This window comes from Dromiciops gliroides, chromosome 2 (assembly GCF_019393635.1).
Source record: "Dromiciops gliroides isolate mDroGli1 chromosome 2, mDroGli1.pri, whole genome shotgun sequence".
NCBI classification, from domain to species: domain Eukaryota; kingdom Metazoa; phylum Chordata; class Mammalia; order Microbiotheria; family Microbiotheriidae; genus Dromiciops; species Dromiciops gliroides.
This window is the reverse complement of record NC_057862.1, coordinates 70721851-70740578: the sequence shown is the minus strand read 5'-3', so window position 1 is coordinate 70740578 and position 18728 is coordinate 70721851. Positions and strand designations below refer to the sequence as shown.

The 18728-nt window shown below is 39.2% G+C and overlaps 1 protein-coding gene across 1 annotated transcript in view; it reads left to right on the top strand.

Annotated features, from left to right (window-relative positions):
* Window positions 1-18728, top strand: part of FRMPD2 (FERM and PDZ domain containing 2) — a 315586-nt gene that overhangs the window by 147166 nt on the left and 149692 nt on the right. Inside the window, exons 29-31 of the mRNA XM_043980068.1 lie at window positions 7452-7737; window positions 10670-10838; window positions 16272-16470. Coding sequence (XP_043836003.1) covers window positions 7452-7737; window positions 10670-10838; window positions 16272-16470 — 654 coding nt within the window. The remainder of the gene's footprint in view (window positions 1-7451; window positions 7738-10669; window positions 10839-16271; window positions 16471-18728) is intronic.

Here is an 18728-nt window from a genome sequence, read left to right as displayed (position 1 = left end):
GTACCACCTAGCTGCCCCCAACCCTTTCATTTTACAGGTGAGGAAACTAAGGCCCATAGAGAATATGTGATTTTCCAAGGTCATTAAACTAATCAGTAAAAGGACTGGGATTTGAACTCTGGTCTCCTGATGCCATATTTTGTATTCTTTCACTGCACCATGATGGAAAAGGAGGCTTTATTTCTTCCCAATCCTTCCTTAGATCCCAAGGAAACTTTCTGAGACAATTTGTTGGAATTATTCATAAAAATCACAGAATCTTTTACTTTGAGGGGACCTCAGAGACCATTATGTTTAACCGGTACCCACACAGTAATCCTCTAGGTCTTAGAGACAGCACCTTCACTTTGGGATAGGTCAACCTAAGCAAGCTGGCATCTGACTCTTTGTGGCTTGTACCCATTGGCCCAGTTCTACCTTCCAAAGCCAAGCTGAACAAGTACAATTTCTCTTTTGCCTGGCAGAGCTTCATCTACATTTGGGCAGCTATCATATCGTCCCCAAGCCTTCTCTTCACCAGTCCAAACACCCTCAGTTCTTTCAGCCTATCCTATGGCATGGCACAGACAGGGCACTTTCCCTACTCTGTCAGCCTCTTCTCCCCTCTTTTTGGAGGCCTGGTGGGTGGAACACTAAATTATTCTTCCTCCCTCCTCCCCAAGCTTTCCTTTATAGAGGGCAGGATCTGGATTTTCTAGCTCACTCTCTACTTTCAATACATTGTTCTGCTTGGTTTGAACTCCACAGATACTTCCCATGCTGGGTATGATTGGGGTCCCTTAGCCCTTTCTAACTTCCTTTTATGTGTTGTCTTCCCCAATTAGATTTTAAGCACAGTGCCTATCACACAGTAGACACTTAATATTTATTGAATTGAATTGGTTTGGGGGTGGAAAAACTTGGTCAAGAGAGATATTAATGGTGTTGAAGAAAAATAAAATAGTTGATGCATCTGATTTATTAGGTGGTGGGAGGTTATGAAGTCAATGGTCCAAAATATAGCCTTGGCAATGAGGGAAACTCTCTCTTTTTCCAAGACAAGGAATCTGAGAAAAGGACTGGTGAAAAGATGGAGTGGTTTTGATAGAAAGGAGGAAGAATGTGCCTAATGGCCTCAGTCTTCTTGGTAGAATGTGATGCTGTCTGCTGAAAGGAAGGGCAAGGCTAGGTTGGGAGTAGGAATTGGAGGGAAGTAGAGAAAGTTTTTCATCCTTTAATCATTTATTCATCAGTCATTCTCTAATTTTGAAAGGGAAGAGTCATAAAAGTCCAGCTTGAAAGGTTATATGTGGAAATGGGGACATAAAGAAAGGGACACTTTGTACTGTATGAAAGTCAGCATTAGGGTTATTATTTTTTATTTTTTAACATAAGATGGCTGAATATGTTTTCTTCCTATTATATTTTGCCTTCCCAACTCACTGGTGCTATCAAATGAAGATAAAGACAGAAAGAAGCATAAGTATTAACATAATATATGTCTATATGTACATATATACACACATATACACATGTATATATGTTATACATGTTTGGGAGACAGTATAATGAATATAGTACATTGGCTCTGGAAGTCAGAGGACCTGGGTTCAAATCCTGACTGACACGTGCGTGATCTTAGGAAAGTCCCAGTTTCCTTGGTCCTCATTCCTCATATATAAAATGAGAAAGTTGATCTAGACAGCCCCCTAAAGTCTTTTCCAGCTCAAAGTCTATGGATAAGACAGTGTAGATGAATGGAATGGTGGAATATGACATAATCAAAATGCATTTTGTTCTGAACTTAAACACACAAAAACTCAAACCCAAGCCTTTTCATATACTCAGAAGAACACAAAAAGAGGATTGTACATAAAACCACAAACTTCAGTTTCATAATCCTTGCTTTATTTCTAAAAAAACCCAACCATAAAGAATTCCACACATTACTTTCAAAACTGTCCTCTTTAACCTTCTTCTGAACTTCTTTTCTCTTCTGTGCACGGACTTGGGAAAAATGGAGATTGCTGCAAATAAGTTAACTTCTCTTAGCCTCAGTTTCCTCATCTGTAAAATGAAATGCTGAACTTCATAGTCTCTAAGGTTCCTTCTAGCTCTCAATTTATATTGCCAATTATTTAATGCTGAGTAGCTTTACTGAATGTTTATCTTAATCACTTGGATCTACAGGGTAAGACAAAATACTTTGGACATATATTAAGGGGAGAAAGGCCTGTCTCTGATTGGTGGAATCATTTTCCAAAGCTTTTGTAGACCTATTGGAGGACTTCCTTCTGTGAGTTTATGATAGCTAACTTTCCCATACAGAGAGGAGAGCAAGTATCTAATAGTTATTTGGGTTAAGAATTTTCAATTTTAAAAATAATTCCCCCCAAATGCTTTAATACTTTAAGGATCTGTGATTTCACTGGTATAGGTACCCCTTCCACTGACACAGAATATGGTTCTTTGAGTGACTTAGTATGTTGTCTTTAAGAGTTGCTATGTCAAAAAATGCATCACCTATTGATGATGAACCTATTCACACTTGGCTGGGGTCGTCTTTGCACAACAGACATAGATAACAGCTTGTTACTGCTCTTCTTCAAAACTCTTCCAGTTTTGTGGAGACTGGCCAAAGTGTGTATTTCACTGACATGTCCTTCAAGAAGTATGTAAGTAGTGTAGTGAATAGGATGCTGGGCTTGGAGTTCAAATCCCCCCCTCTGGCACTGGCTACCTGTCACTGTCTCTTTTTTACTCCAGTCTCACATGATGAGATGGCTCTCCTTTTGACCACGGCCAACCCTTGTATATACACAAGTGATCTCATTCCTTCCCATCTTCTCCAGAAGATTGACCCCTCTATCATCCCTACTCTCTCACTTCTCTTCAATCTCTCCCTGCTTACTTACTGCTGCCCCCATCCTCAGAAAATCCTCACTTGACCCTTCTCTCTCTGCTATTGTCTCATATCTCTCCAGCCTTTTGTGGTTAACCTCCTTGGGAAGGTCAGCTACAATAGTTGTCTAGACTTCTTTTCCTCTGACTCTCTTCTTTTTTTTCTTTTTTTCTTTCTTTTTTTTTAGTGAGGCAATTGGAGTTAAGTGACTTGCCCAGTTTCACACAGCTAGTAAGTGTTAAGTGTCTGACTCTCTTCTTAACTCTCTGCAGTCTGGTTTCCAACCTCATCATTCAACTAAAAGTGCTCTCTTCAATATTATCAGTGATCTCTTAACTGCCATCTCTAAGGGCTTCTTGTCAGACCTCTGCAGCCTTTGACAGAGTTGATCATGTTCTTCTCCTTAACTCTCTTCTCTCTTGGTTTTCAGAACACTACTCTCCTTATTGGTCTGCTAACTATGTAACTATGCCTCAATATCTTTTGCTGAATCTTCATACAGATCACACCTGCTAACCATGGGTAGCCCAACGGGGCTCTGGCCTCTTTTCTTCTCCCCCTATACTATTTGACTCAGTAATCTCATTAGCTCCCCTCATCTAACCTCTTAGCCTGTTTCATTGTCAGTAATAATAGCATCTACTTTAAGAGGTTGCTATGAGGATCAAATGAGATAACATAAAATGCTATGTAAACTTCAAAGTGCCATATAAATGCTAGCTATCATCATTATTATTATCAAGAACCCAAGGTCAGCTCCTCACTGTGATGAAACATCAGAACAGAACTTTGGGGGGGTTTATTTTTTTTCTTCCCTAGTTAAAAGTATCATTGAAAAGAAGTAGCTCTTTATAGGCTGGTCCTGATTAGTTTGGATAATGAATCCCCTAAAGTGGTCACATGTTCTCCAATTTCACACTATTCAAAGTTACCACTATGTAAAATATGGCAATTGGTTCAAACTCAATGGAAATATGCAGTGTGAATTTGAATAATGCGACCACTTTAGGGGATTCATCATTCATACTAATTTGGACCTAGCTGTACTGTTCTTAGCAATGTATTATATGAACAGAGCAAGTAGCCAGTATAACTTAACCTTTCTATATGATATGTGTGCAGATACCTACTGTAACTCCATGACACTGAAAGAAAGAAGTCATTGTGTATAAAGACCTAGGTCTATCCTTCAGCTCAACCACTGACTAGTTCTCCATTGTTGCACAAGTCATTTAACCTTATTGGACCTCAATTTCCTTATCTATAAAGTGGTGATATTTCTCCTTGTTCTATCTATGTCACAGGCAAAGGGTCATATGAAACAAGGCATGGGTTGCCCTTTACAACACCTATGTGTGTGAACATCCATGTGCTTCTTTTTTGTCATTTTGTTATATCTCTTTATTATTGGTCATATGGAAATTTGATAACAATGTTATAAATTGATTTGTGAGTGCTCACCACATCTACATGTTTCTTTCTTTTTTTCCCTTGTCCACAAATGAGTTTAATTTTTTCCCTTTTAACAAAAATCAATTTTCTCTACTTCTACCCCCATTAGAAAATCTTGTAACAAATATGTATAGCAAAGCAAAATAAATTCCCACTATCCATGCCTGAAAATGTATGCTTCCTTCTACATATTTAGTTCATTGCCTCTCTGTCAAGATGTGAGTAGTATTCTTCATTAGTCCTCTGGAATCATGTTAGGTTGTTGCATCAGAATTCTTAAGATTTTAAAAAGTATCTTTCTTTACAATCTTGTTTTTATAGTATAAATTGTTTTCTTGTGCTCACTTCATTCTGCATTAATTTATGCAAGGCTCCGTAGGTTTCTCTGAAACTGTCCTCCCTTCCCATCATTTTTGAATGCTTCAATCTGTATTCAGATACCATGAGTTCTTTCTTCCCATGTGATTCTAATAATTCCTGTGGCAACCCTAATTCCTTTTTTTTTTTTTTTTGGGCAGGGCAATGAGGGTTAAGTGACTTGCCCAGGGTCACACAGCTAGTAAGTGTTAAGTGTCTGAGGTCGGATTTGAACTCAGATCCTCCTGAATCCAAGGCCAGTGCTTTATCCACTGCACCACCTAGTTGCCCCCAGCAACCCTAATTCCTGTGGAGTAGAAGACAGAACCCACAGAACCAAGGGAATGTGCTAATCACAACCCTACAAGAAGAAGAAATATGAATAAGAATTACTGTGTAAATTAGTCCTGATACAGATATAGGAAGTGCCTGAAAAGTTGCTATGCCATTTTTATGGGGGTGAATTTCCTATATTTAAATGTAAATGGATGCAAAGAAAATTTAATTGTACTCATGCTCAATTTCATTAATAGTAAATCATTAGAAAGTTAGAAGAAAAGACAAAAGGCCTGCTCATGATGTCAGATTGAACAAGAAAGGCATGGAAAGATAGTTCTGTCTTTGTTCTATGGGGAATAATAATTGTGTAAAGACTTGGGGAGCAGTATAACCCAAGTCCCAAAGCCCATTAATGTGGGATTCTCTCCTCACTGGTGGAGATTGATGCCCTGGGCCTAGTTAAAGCTCTCACCAACTCTGCCCTACCACCTTATGAAGGTGTGGGCATTAATATCCACCAGTAAGGAGAGTGTACCAGATCAATGGGCTTTGGGACTGGGGCTACATAAAGATGAAGTCAATTCATTTCAAATCAATTTGATTCAATATTTATTAAAGACCTACTGCATGCAAGACACTGCCATGGGTACTGGAGATAACAAAAAAAATCAATACCTGACAAGGAACTTAGTTCATGGAAAACTTAAAAATTTTATGAGGGACTGGAGCAAAGAGAAAGAATCTGGGAGTGCATTTTGAATAAATATATAATAGCTGAGGGTTAAGGGGAAGGAAAGTTTTATATACACACATATATTTTATATGTAATAAAGTTATTCAAATTAATTCAGTGTTGTTCAGTCGTATCCAACTTTTTATGACTCTCCTTAGGGTTTTCTTGGCAAAGATACTGGAGTGGTCTGCCATTTCCTTCCCTAGCTCATTTTACAGATGAGGAAACCGAGGCCAACAGGGTAAATGACTTGCCCAGAGTGATACAGCTAGTAAATGCCTGGGACCAGATTTGTTTTTGTTTGTTTGTTTATTTGTTATTTGTGGGGCAATGAGAGTTAAGTGACTTGCTCAGGATTACACAGCTACTAAGTGTCAAGTGTCTGGGACCAGGTTTGTTTTTGTTTGCTTGTTTATTTGTTCTTTGTGGGGCAATGAGGGTTAAGTGACTTGCCTAGGATCACACAGCTAGTAAGTGTCAAGTGTCTGGGACCAGATTTGAACTTAAGTCTTCCTAACTCCAGGCCCAGGGCTCTATCTACTGAACCACCTAGTTATCTTCCAATTCAGTAATTTCCAGCAATTGGAAAGTGCTGTAATGCTTTATTTCTGATTTTTGAGTTGTCTCTTTGTTTTTCTCTTAGATGTTTTCTTTTTTTCTTTTTGTCACCTCTAAGCATACTGTCCTGTGTTGTCAATGGAGACTGTTGTTTTAAATAAAAGGAAGCCCAGGAAACCTCTCCACTGGGCTCTTCTCCTGCTTGTTTAAATCCTTGAGCTCTCTCATCAGACAATGAGTCTTCACAGAACAGTTTTCCTGCAGCATTTCTTAGAAGGAGTTATTGTTTTTCAAATGCTGGGCTTTATTTTATATGGTTCAACTCACAGTTTTCTCTGTGAGGGATCTTGGAGAATTTTGAGAAAAACATTGTTGTATAAAGGGGTTTGTGATCCTTTACTTTCCTGTATTGGTGGCAAAACTCTTGGATCCCTTAAAGTTCTGTTCCTTTACACGAGCACAGTGCAAGATGGGTAGAGTGTTAGATCTGGAATCAGAAGGACCTGGGTTCAAACCCAGCATCTGACAGTTGCTAGCTATGTGACCACAGGTGAGTTGCTTAATTGTTCTGTGCCTTAGTTTCTTTGTTTGTAAATGGGGATAATAAAATCTATAGTGTTCACCTCGGAGGGGGGGTTATGAAGTTCAAAGGATATAACATGTAAATGTGTATTGTTAGCTTTAAAATATTATTAGAGGGGAAGCTAGGTGGCGCAGTGGATAAAGCACTGGCCCTGGATTCGGGAGGACCTGAGTTCAAATCCAGCCTCTGACACTTGACTTATTGACCTTGGGCAAGTCACTTAACCCTCACTGCCCTGCCTAAAAATAAAAAAAATTTAAAATGTTATTGGAAATACTAAATATTATTATTAAAACTCCCAAATTAATTAATAAAGACATATGGGCCAGGTATTATTCCTAGTAAAGGTAAAACAGTACTTATCCCCTATTAGGGGGACAGCTAGCAAATATCTGAGGCTCGGTTTGAATTTGGAGGTTGTTCTGACTCCAGTTCTAGTGCTTTTTGCACTATGGTGCCACCTAGCTGTAGTAGAAATTTTATGCTAGAAGACCATTTGGCACAATCATAGTTTTTTTCTTTTTGAGGTTAATATGCCGTAATATGAATGTAGAGTGAGAAGTTGATCATAAAATGTTGGGGAATACATAGATTTCTCTTTCTTTAAGCCCTGGATTTGAAAGGAGGGACTATGATGAATGTTACAAGTACTGTCTACCTGAGTTTCCTTCTCCCACTCCTGTTGATGAAGAATATCTTACTGTAAGTACTACATCTGCAACTCCACTTTCTTACGGAGTATGGTTGGAAGCACCTTCAGGGACCACTCTTCAGCCACCATTTTGCACATCGGGACTTCACTCAGTATCTTTGCCTATTAAGGAGTCTGGCAATAGCAAGGATGAATGGGAAGACCTGGAGGAGACTGTAGACACAGAGAATGACCTGTCCAAGGTAGGTAGCAATTCCTCATTGTGGGATGGATTTGTCAGAGCTCAAACCACACACTAGAGTTCTCCATATTCCTCTCAGCTGCTCCTTTCATCTCACTAACAGGTGACGGTGCTTATGATTTCACCTGCTCACTCTTAAGGCTAGTTTGATTTTTCCATAGAAATTAGACTTGCTTGAAGTCAGTTGCCTTCTTCTTTTCCTTTCACATACTGACCTCTTGTTTGCCTTCTCCTGTTCTGTGTTGATAATTCACTGAATAGAAATATCTTGGGAAAATGATATATTAAAGGATGTCAGCTTAGGTCTTTTCCACTGAATTCCTATGTTGGAGTAAATTGGAATCAGGCTAGAATCCACATTTAGAAATAGTACATGGTTCCATCGAATTAAGGAAAATATTAAAGGGTGAGATCATTGTATGAGGCTGTGCTAAGAAAATATAGGATGAGAATCTGGAAGTAGGGAGTGAGGGAAAGTTGCATATATAACAAATTAGGTCACGAACACAGAAAGTTAGAGTCCTGGATTCAGTAAGAGGCATGTAACTGCTTAAAAGCCTCTAATCTGCCATATGAAATAAGAAAAGAATGCTGAATTGTCAAGAAATTTAAAAAATACATAGGCCTTAGAACACTAAAATTTTAGTACTTAGAAGTGTTAAAATACCTAACACTTGAAACCGACTAAAAGATACTAGTTTTCATTCTGATGTCGTTCAAATTCTACTTTCCTTTATTTGTACTAAATATTTCTAGTCCTCAACTGGGAAGCTCCACTCACTACAAATAATTAAGCTAGTCTCCAAGGACTGTGGCAGGCAGACACATATGGAGGGTAAAGATTTGTAATTCAAATCACTCTCCATATAAAAGGCCTAATTCTTATCTGAAATATGAAGCAACAAGTTAATGGAGTAGATCAAACAGAAGATTTGAATATGCTGGGCTGGCACTGATAGGAAAGTCAGGTCCCTTTGACATGATCTGAAATGATTAATTATGGATTCAGAGAGTCATGAAGCAAATTGGAGAACTACTTATAGAGAAACATCCCTTTGGGGGGGGGGAAGGGCAATGAGCATTAAGTGACTTGCCCAGGGTCACACAACTAGTAAGTGTCAAGTTCCTGAGGCTGGATTTGAACTCAGGTCTTCCTGAATCCAGGACTGGTGCTTTATCCACTATACCACCTTGCTGCCCCCAAGACATCATTCTTTTTTTTTTTTTTTCATATTTCTGTGTTAGTCATGTTATACAAGAAGAATCAGAGCAAGAAGGAAAAACCTCCAAAAAGAAAAACAACAGCACCCAAAACAAAAGAGATAGTATGGTCCAATCAGCGCAAGACATCATTCTTAATGAAGTTACTGTTACAGCTTAGAAGCCCAAAGGAGAAAATAGACCCCAATATAGTAATGGGATACTAGAGGCCTTGGGAAACAATAATAAGAGTCAAATTAATACATAATTGGAATTGCAACCTCAAGTAAACACACATATACAGATAGGAAAGGCACAATGCTTTACTAAACATGGACCCAATCCTTGGAGTCAGGAAGACCTAGGTTCAAATCTAGCCTTTGATAGTTCAAGCTGTGTGACCTTGGACAAACAACTTAACCTTTCAGTGGCCTTGGTAACTCTAAGATTCCAAGCTGTAGGTGAGCTTTTTCCCTTTGTTGGGTGGAGGGCATTTCTATATCTTCAATCCCATACACCAAAGATATCACTGATCCAGACAATCTAGTTAAGATAACAAGCATAGATACATGTTTATGTTTGTATACACAATATTAAATAGAGTTGTCATGCTTTCTAATGGAGTAACTTTTTTCAAAGAGATCATCACAGTGAGATCTTATTAATGCATGCGCTTATAACCCCTTCCCTTTTTCCATGCCCTTATGACATAAAGGGTCTGGCCAGTTCTTAAGAGTAGGTAAAAATAACCTAAATGCTTTTACATGGTGTGTGTGTGTGTGTGTGTGTGTGTATGCAATCACCTTCTGTGGGTAGGGGGATTTTAAGTCCTACCTGGTAGAGTGGTCTGTAAGTGTATTATATATATATATATATATTTTTTTTTTTGCGGGGCAATGGGGGTTAAGTGACTTGCCCAGGGTCACACAGCTAGTTAAGTGTCAAGTGTCTGAGGCCGGATTTGAACTCAGGTACTCCTGAATCCAGGGCCGGTGCTTTATCCACTGCGCCACCTAGCTGCCCCCGTAAGTGTATTATATTAACTAAGGGTATAGCTTAGGTGTAGGTGGGAGAAATCTGGAGTATATCAATTATTCACCCAGCCCCTACGATATATGTGGTTCTATTTTTCATTTATTATTCATTTGGCTGAATTCATCTGTCAGGTGCTTGGGATGTGGCATGATTAAGAGGAAAATAGAGGCAAAAATATGTGCCCCGCAAATTCCTTTCTTGTCTTTCACCCATGTGAAGTCAACTAAAGAAAGGAAATAGTTTCGGGGGAAGGAGGAGCATAGAGAATGGCATTTAGGAACAAAGTTACCTCAAGGCCAACATCATATGTTGACTGGAAGTTTGGGAGAATGTTCTAGTTTATAATATGGAAAGGGAGAAAGCACTTGTGGAAAGAATGTATTCTGGGTGTGTGTTCATGTTAGATTAGAGTGAGGGATTCAGAGAATGGCAAGTGGGATCATAGAATCTGTGTATTTGAATAAGATCAGAGAGTGAGTACAAGAAGGTTTTGTAGTGAGTAGTTGTAGCAAGAGTATTTGGGGGATTTACTTGACTAAGTCAGAACAGTCATGTTCTCACAGGTGAACATGAGAGTGGTCAAGAACTGGGTCTGTTTCCAAGGCTAAGATCTATCACCAAGTTTTATGGAATTTGGGAAAAGGAGGTTTTCAGTGCATGAAATGGGTCATCATTTCAAGAATTGCTTGTTGTTTTAGGGGAATGGAGAGAAGGGGATCTCCTGTGTCAACACCAAAGTACTCCTTCTACCTGAGGCTTCTTCTGAACTTACCATGGTGGCTGAGCATGTGGAAGACCTTTCAGTTTTCCTCAGACCAGAGGATGTGCCTGAAATAGCCCTTGTGAAAGATAGTGATGGACAGCTTGGTAGGTGAACCTTAATGGAGAACATAACACTTCCTTCATTTGTCTTGTGCCTTTTCTAGGTAACAAGAGAGACAGCATGGGGATAACATGGTATTCCAGACTGACAGCTAAAATGGGGTTCGAATCCTGACTCTAATACTTCATGGTTCTATGACTGTAGGCAAGTCAACTGTCATCTCTGAGTCTCATTTTCATTATCTGTAAAATGGGGATAATAAATTAATAGTGCCTGACAGGGTTGTTGTAAGATCATATGAGTTACTTTAATAAAGTGTTTTGCAAATTTTAAAGCACTCAGTGAATGTTTCTTCTTCTTTCTCCTCCTCCTTCTTCTTCTCCTCCTCCTTCTCCTCTTCTTCTTCCCCTTTTTTTCCTCCTCTTCCACTTCCTCCTCCTTCTCCTTCTCCTCCTCCTCCTTCTCCTCCTCTTCCTCCTCCTCCTAACTTTGAACAGTGACCCCAACTCATCAGAGACTAATCCTAAGTAGACAACTTTGGCAAGTATGACTCAGTGAATTCAATCGGCTATTCAACCTTAAAGAGCTAATACTAGCATGAGATATTTTATTATTCCTTAGGACAAATATGCAAAGGTGAATTTAGTTATGGTCCTGCCCAGCTGTATTTCTATTTAGGGAAGAAACAGGAGAGAAGCAATTCAGTCGGAGGACCTAGCTTCAAATCTTTGCTCCACCAGTTATTCTCTGTATGATCTCTAAAGTCCCTTCCAAATAGAAACCTCTGATCCCATGGCCCTGTGATCCTGTTAGAAAGTAGCTGAGAAAAGTTGTGTTCTTGGCATCTGTTTGAAGACTACTCCGAAAATAATGTAACTAGGTGGTACAATCAGGAAGACATGAGCCTGCCAGCTGTGTGACCTTGGAAAAGTCACTTAGCTTCTATTTGCCTCAGTTTTTTCATCTGTAAAACAACATCTATCTGGCAGGGATGTTGGGAGGATCAAATGAGATAATGTTTATAATTTACTTAGAACTGGGGCAGCTAGGTGGTGCAGTGGATAGAGCATGGGCCCTGGAGTCAGGAGGACCTGAGTTCAAATCTGGAATCAGACACTTGACACTTAGTTGTGTGACCCTGAGCAAGTCACTTAACCCCAATTGTCTCACCAAAAAATAAATAAACAAATAAATAAATTACTTAGCACAGGGCCTGACAATTTAATACATGCTTTACAAATGCTAGCTAATACTATTATAACTATTTTTATTATTCAGTGGCATACCAAATAGCACACAGTGGTCAAAAAGAGCAAATGTCTTTTACTCATTCACATGAGTAATTGGTGCAGTGCATTGACTACTGGGTCTGAAGTAAGACCTGAATCTAGCCTCAGACACGCACTAGCTATGTGATCCTGTGTGGGTCACTTAACCTCTGGTTGCTCAGTTTCCTCAACTGTAAAATGGGAATGATAACAGCACCTACCTCCCAGAGTTGTTGAAAGGATCAAATGAGATAATATACGTGAAGCTCTTAGCACAGTTCTTGGTACAAAGCAGGTCCTATCCCCCACCTTCTCTCCTTATTTTTACAAGCACTTAACCTTGCTTCTCTTGGGGCTGAGGCACTTATTTTTTTTGTCTGCCTTCTGTGTCCTTCCTGAACAACCCAGAGGGAACTTACTTAGGTTGTAAAAATAAGAGTGATTTTTTAAAAAATTGAACAAACTTATTACCAGATGCCTTAGTGTCTGACTTTTTGAATCTTTTATATTAGAGATAGAAAAAAAATCCAATAGGTAATCTGGCTTCCTGCTTCCCCATATTAATATTTTATTAATAGTAATAGTTGTAATCACAGCAACTCACATCTGATATTACCACTTTGTGGTTTTTATATGTCTTTAATTAAAATACCAGGTTAATAGATTAATTTATTATGAGCTTAATAGAGTGGCAGCTGGGTGTTACAGTGGATAGCGCACTAGCCCAGGAGTCAGTAAGACCTGAGTTCAAATTTGGCCTCAGACACTTAGTAACTGTGTGACCCTGGGCAAGTCACTTAACTCCGATTGTTAAAAAAAATAGGTTAATAGAGCAAGTAATATCATTTTCAGAGATGGATAAACTGAGGCTTGGGGAGGGCAATTAAGGGACTTGTCTTGCAAGTTAGCAAGTGACAGATCCAGGACTAAAAGCCAGAATATTTTAATACAAGACCAGTAATATTTATCCATTGTCAGTCTTCTGCTCCTTTAAAAAAAGACACCCTCTTTCTTTGTAGAGAAGAAACAGTGAGTACAGAATGTCATCTATATTTTGAGACTTGTTTGCTTTGTTAATTAGGTTTGCTTAATTGTTTTTCTTTGCCAAGAGGGAGGGCTCAGCAGAGGGAAGCATATTGGGAAATAATTGTGATATAAACAGAACGTGACAAAATATATCCATTTTTAAAGTGGGGAGGAGTAATAACCATAAAATTGTGAGGTCTGATTTCAAACATTCTTAGCACTAGGACCTGCTTCCTTGGTACGCCATTTCCAAGGTTTCAAGGTTAGGGCAGTTAATGAATAAGGCAATGAAGCACATCTATCACTGTTATCACAACTGTGGAGCTGCCAGGAGACTGAGAATTTGAGCTGTTTATTTTCATTCGGGAAGAGAAATGAGTGGATGTAAATTCAAGATGAATGCTTTCCCTCCCCACCTTGTATACCCAACGATCTCCTGGGTGTGATTTCCTCATAATTCCTCAACTATAACTCAAGCTGAGCCGATGAATTTATCTCCAGCCAGGCTCAACATCAGTCCTTTAGCCTCCCTTCTGGATTGAAGTTTAAAAGAAAATCTAGGCTTTCTTTCCAAGCCTTTCTCTCTAGGCTGTGGGCACTAGGCACTTCCAGGTTCCTTGCTAATTAACATTTGTACCTACCAGGAAAATACCTCCTCCCGTTATCCTCCAAAACAAATCAACTTGGCACAGGCTTTTTATGAGTCTCTTCAAAGTTAGATGTGATGTGAGCAAAACCATTTACTTCTCCATGTTAAGCAACTTATGGACAAGGAAATTTTCATATATTGTCCTGTTAATCCCTGTCTCTTAATACCATTAATATACTAAAAGGCTGTCCCTTAATGCTCAGTAAAATACTTTGCTCATGGTTGTCTTTTGATAAATAGTTGGCAATTTACTCCCTGAAGCTGATACTTTTAAGATATAATCAACTCTAGGAACTTGGACAAGTCACTTGTCTCCCTCTGAGCCTTCATTTCTTTTTCTATAAAATTAAGAAGTTGAAAAAAATGACCCTGAAGAACAAATGCCTCTCTCCTCTCAGGAGTAAGGTGGAGAACTACTAAAGCAAAGTTGTTAGAAATAATCACTGGATCACTTGTTTCTGATTGACCACTTTTCTTTTAAGTAAGGGATCAAAGCAGTAATTGACGGATCAAATCTGGAGCAAGGTCTGAAGGAGATATCTTTATAAAAGAATCCTACCCATGATTTAAGATTCAGTCCAAAGGTCATGTGTTCCATGAAGCTTTCATTGATCCTTTCTGTTAGAAATCAATGGGGGCAGCTAGGTGGCGCAGTGGATAGAGCATCGGCCCTGGATTCAGGAGGACTTGAGTTCAAATCAGACCTCAGACACTTGACACTTACTAGCTTCGTGATCCTGGGCAAGTCACTTAACCCCAATTGCCTCACCAAAAAACAAACAAACAAACAAACAAAAAAGAAATCAATCAATGAATAAGCATCTATTAAGGATCTGCTATGTACTTAGCAGTGTGCTGTTATCATTTGCAGACCTTAAAAGCACTTTATTATGCTTTATTCTGTATCGCCGTGTATATATTTTATATATTCCACCTCATTACTAGATTGAGATATATTCTACTTCTCTACTAGATTATAAACTCCATGAGGGCAAGAGCTATGTCTTGTCTTTGTAGCCCTCTCAGAACCAAGGACAGTGCTCTATACTGTTTGCTATATAATTGAATAAGGTAGGGGCAGCTAGGTGGTGCAGTGGATAGAGCACCGGCCCTGGAGTCAGGAGTACCTGAGTTCATATCCGGCCTCAGACACTTAACACTTAACTAGCTGTGTGACCCTGGGCAAGTCACTTAACCCCAATTGCCTCTCTAAAAAAAAAGGAAAAAAAATAATTGAATAAGGTAGTCCTATGGCATGAACACCCTTGACTATGGCATCACATAATCATAAATCCCACCTTAGACACTTGCTAGCTATGTGACCCTGGACAAGTCACTTAACCCTGATTGCCTTAAACATCCCGTACCATCTCCAATCATCCTGATATATATCTTGCCACTGTAACCAGATGGCTTTAGAGGAGAGATTGAGCTTGGTGATCTTGCACAGCCCTCCCTCACTTAAACCCAATTCAGTGCTAGGCATGAGATCATTCCAATGTCATGGTCCTCTTTGAGAATGAAGGACAAACACCAACATAATCATAGAGCATTAGAGCTGGGGCAGAGCCTTATCATTATCTAATCTAATCCTCTCATTCTGTACATAAAGAACCCAAGACCCAGATTAGTATTATAGGGAAACATGGAAGTTTATGTGGAAGTGTGAAGAAGAAAAAGGAATTAAATGTAAATAAATGGACAGGTTTCAAAATTGTTTATGAGACAGTAGGTGGAGAATGAGGTGATTAAAAGGGAAGCATGTCTTAGAAAAAGTTCTTGTCATATGTTTGAATATGAGGTCTGAAAACTCAATCCAGCTATGACACAGGAAGCAACTCAATTTTTTATATATAGGACCTACTCTCTAGTGGGGAAGGTAGTCTCCAAACCAACTCTTATAACCAGATATGCTTTATTCTCAGCAACTTTTCATCTGCTGTTTGTACTCCTCTTCCTACTCCCGTCCCTTAAGCTTCTTAGTGGCAAATTCTCTTGACTATCTCTCACCAGCTCTTCATTAGCCTTATTGTGTGAAAGAGGCCATTCTTGGGCATTACTATTTCCTTTGATTGATTTGAGGGAAATTGAAAATCAAGGACCCTATTTGTGTCTAGTACATGTGAGAATATTCTTCTTCTTCCTGCTATAGCAGTGGGTCATTGTATCCTTAAAGTTAACTGTGGAGAGGGGCCTTGTGTCTTAGGACCTGGGCATATCATTGGTAATGAGTAAGTGGCTATAGAAAGAAATATTGAGCCACTGAGAAAGAGGCAAGTATCCAAATTTTGCTCCTCTGAGCAAATTAAAGATGCCCTACCAGCTTGCTCAACTCTTATCAAAGAAGGCTGGTAGTGCACTGAGGTGTCCCCAAGGTTGCTATTTTATGCTACCCTGTTCTTTATCTGGTTTCATCCTATATGAATAGGCCTTCTTCACTTTTAATCCTCTTCAAATGCCTATTTCTGTACCTTTCAGCCATCATGTGGCTCTGCAAATGTGAATTTCACTTCTTTCCCACTTCATTATTGCAGGGTTGAAGTTAGAAGGTGATGTACAGGGCATTTATGTCCTGGAAATTGTGCCAGGTTCACCATGCAGCAGAGAAGGGAGCCTTCAGCCAAAGGATCAAATCCTGTCTATCTGTGGAATATGGATGGAGGGCATTAGTCTGGATGAAGCTTTGCAAGTGTGTGAAACAGCCGGTCACACAGTTCACATCAGAGCAATGAGGTAAGCTTACGTCTCCTGCTGTTTGAACAAAATATTCACTAAATATCTGGAGTTTTTCTTGTATTGGGCTTGATGCAATTTATTTTTATAGAGAGTCCCATGTGAAGTCTCTCACAATGTGAGAGGGAGAGAGGGAAAATAGAAATATATTCCAGATTGACTTTAAAGCCTTCCTCCTTCATAACTGACTCACATGTGGCAGTATTTGGTGTGAAGGATGCCATCTAAAAATAAATTGTGTTGTAAATTATAGGAATACAAAATGGCAGATCCTGAAGAAAAAGAAGTGCTGTTGAAAATTTTCTTGCTTTTTCCTATTTGGAGGCTGGTAATCCTATCTCAGCAGGGAAGTGACCTGCATTAGATGACATAGGATCTCAAACTTGGATCTGGATGTCCTATAGAGTAAATGGATTTTCTTCTGGTGGCCTATGTAATAACTTAACATTGTTAAATGGAAAGAGGGAGCACCCAACCTTGGAATGCTGGGTAATTTGGCCAAGTAGCCTCATATCCTAAGAATTTTCTCAGCTTGCTTGGTGAAAGTTGTCTGAAATGAAATCGAGAGTGATGCCAAGTTATCATTTCAGTAAAACTAAGTTGATTGTAAGGAAAGGACACCAGCTTTAGGGAATGGACAAAAAGCTTGTAAAGCATACTTGTCTAGTTTGTTGCTGCTCATGCATTTCTCACTCTTCCTGACACCACGGACCATAATATAGCAGACTCTTCTATGTGCCAATATCTTTTTAAGTCTGTCTAAGTCCATGTTCACTGTTTCTATCTATCTATCTATCTATCTATCTATCTATCTATCTATCTATCTATCTATCTATCTATCCATTTCATCCTCTGCCATCTCATTTTCCTTTGGCCTTCAATATTTCCCAACATTAGGGTCTTTTCCAATGAGTCCCATCTTCTCATTATTTGGCCACAGTATTTAAGCTTCAGCTTCAGTATTTGACCTTCCAGTGAATAGCCTGAATTAATTTCCTTAAGTATGATTAATTGATTTGATTTCCTTGCTAGACACTCTCAAAAGTTTTCTCTAGCACCACAATTTGAAAGCATCAATTCTGCAAATGCTCAGCTTTCCTTATGGTCTAACTCTCATAGCCATATATTGCTACTGGAAAAAAAAACAAAAAACTATAGCTTTGACTATATGGACCCTTGTTGGCAAGGTGAGATCCCAGATTTTTACTATGCAATCCAGAGTTGCTGTGGCTTTTCTTCCATGGAGCAAGTATCTTTTAACTGCATGACTACAGTCACCATCTGCAGTGATCTTTGAGCCCAAGAATATGAAATCTGACAATGCTTCCATTTCTTTCCCCCATTTGCCAGGAAGTGATGGGACCAGTTGCTGAGATCTTAGTGTATTTTTTTTTAATGTTAAGCTTCTTTTTCTTTTTTCTTTTTGCAGGGCAATGGGGGTTAAGTGACTTGCCCAGGGTCACACAGCTAGTAAGTGTCAAGTGGCTGAGGCTGGATTTGAACTCAGGTCCTCCTGAATCCAGGGCTGGTGCTTTATCCACTGCACCTAGCTGCCCTCCAATGTTAAGCTTCAAGGCAGCTTTTACCCTCTCCTCTTTCACCCTCACCAAGAGGCTTCTTAATTCCTCTTTCCTTTCTGCCATCAAAGTGATCTCATATGCATGTCTGAGATTGTTGATATTTCTCCTGACAATTTAATTCCAGCTTCATAACTGACCTGGCATTTTGCATGGTGTACTATGCATATCAGTTAAATTAATAAGGTGATAATATACAGCCTTGCCATATTCCTTTTACAATCTTTTGTGTGTGTGTGTGACAATGAAGGTTAAGTGACTTTCCCAGGGTCACACAGATATTAGGTGTCAAGTGTCTGAGGCTGGATTTGAACTCAGGTCCTCCTGAATCCAGGGTCAGTGCTTTATCCATTGTGCCACCTAGCTGCCCCCTCCTTTTCCAATCTTAACCTTTTCCAATCAACCGATCAGTTGTTCCATATTTGGTTACAACTGTAGCTTGTGAAATGTATACAGATTAGTCAGGAGAAAAGTAAGATGATCTGGTACTCACATGTCTTTGAGGACTTGCAATATTTTATTATTATCCACACAGTTAGGGTAATCAATAAAGAAAAAGTAGATGTCTCTCTGCAATGCCCTTGCTTTCTCCATAATCCAGCAAATGTTGGCAATTTGGTCTCCAGTTCCTCTGTGCCTTTGAAAGCCAGTCTGTTCTTTTGGTAATTCTTAGTTCACATA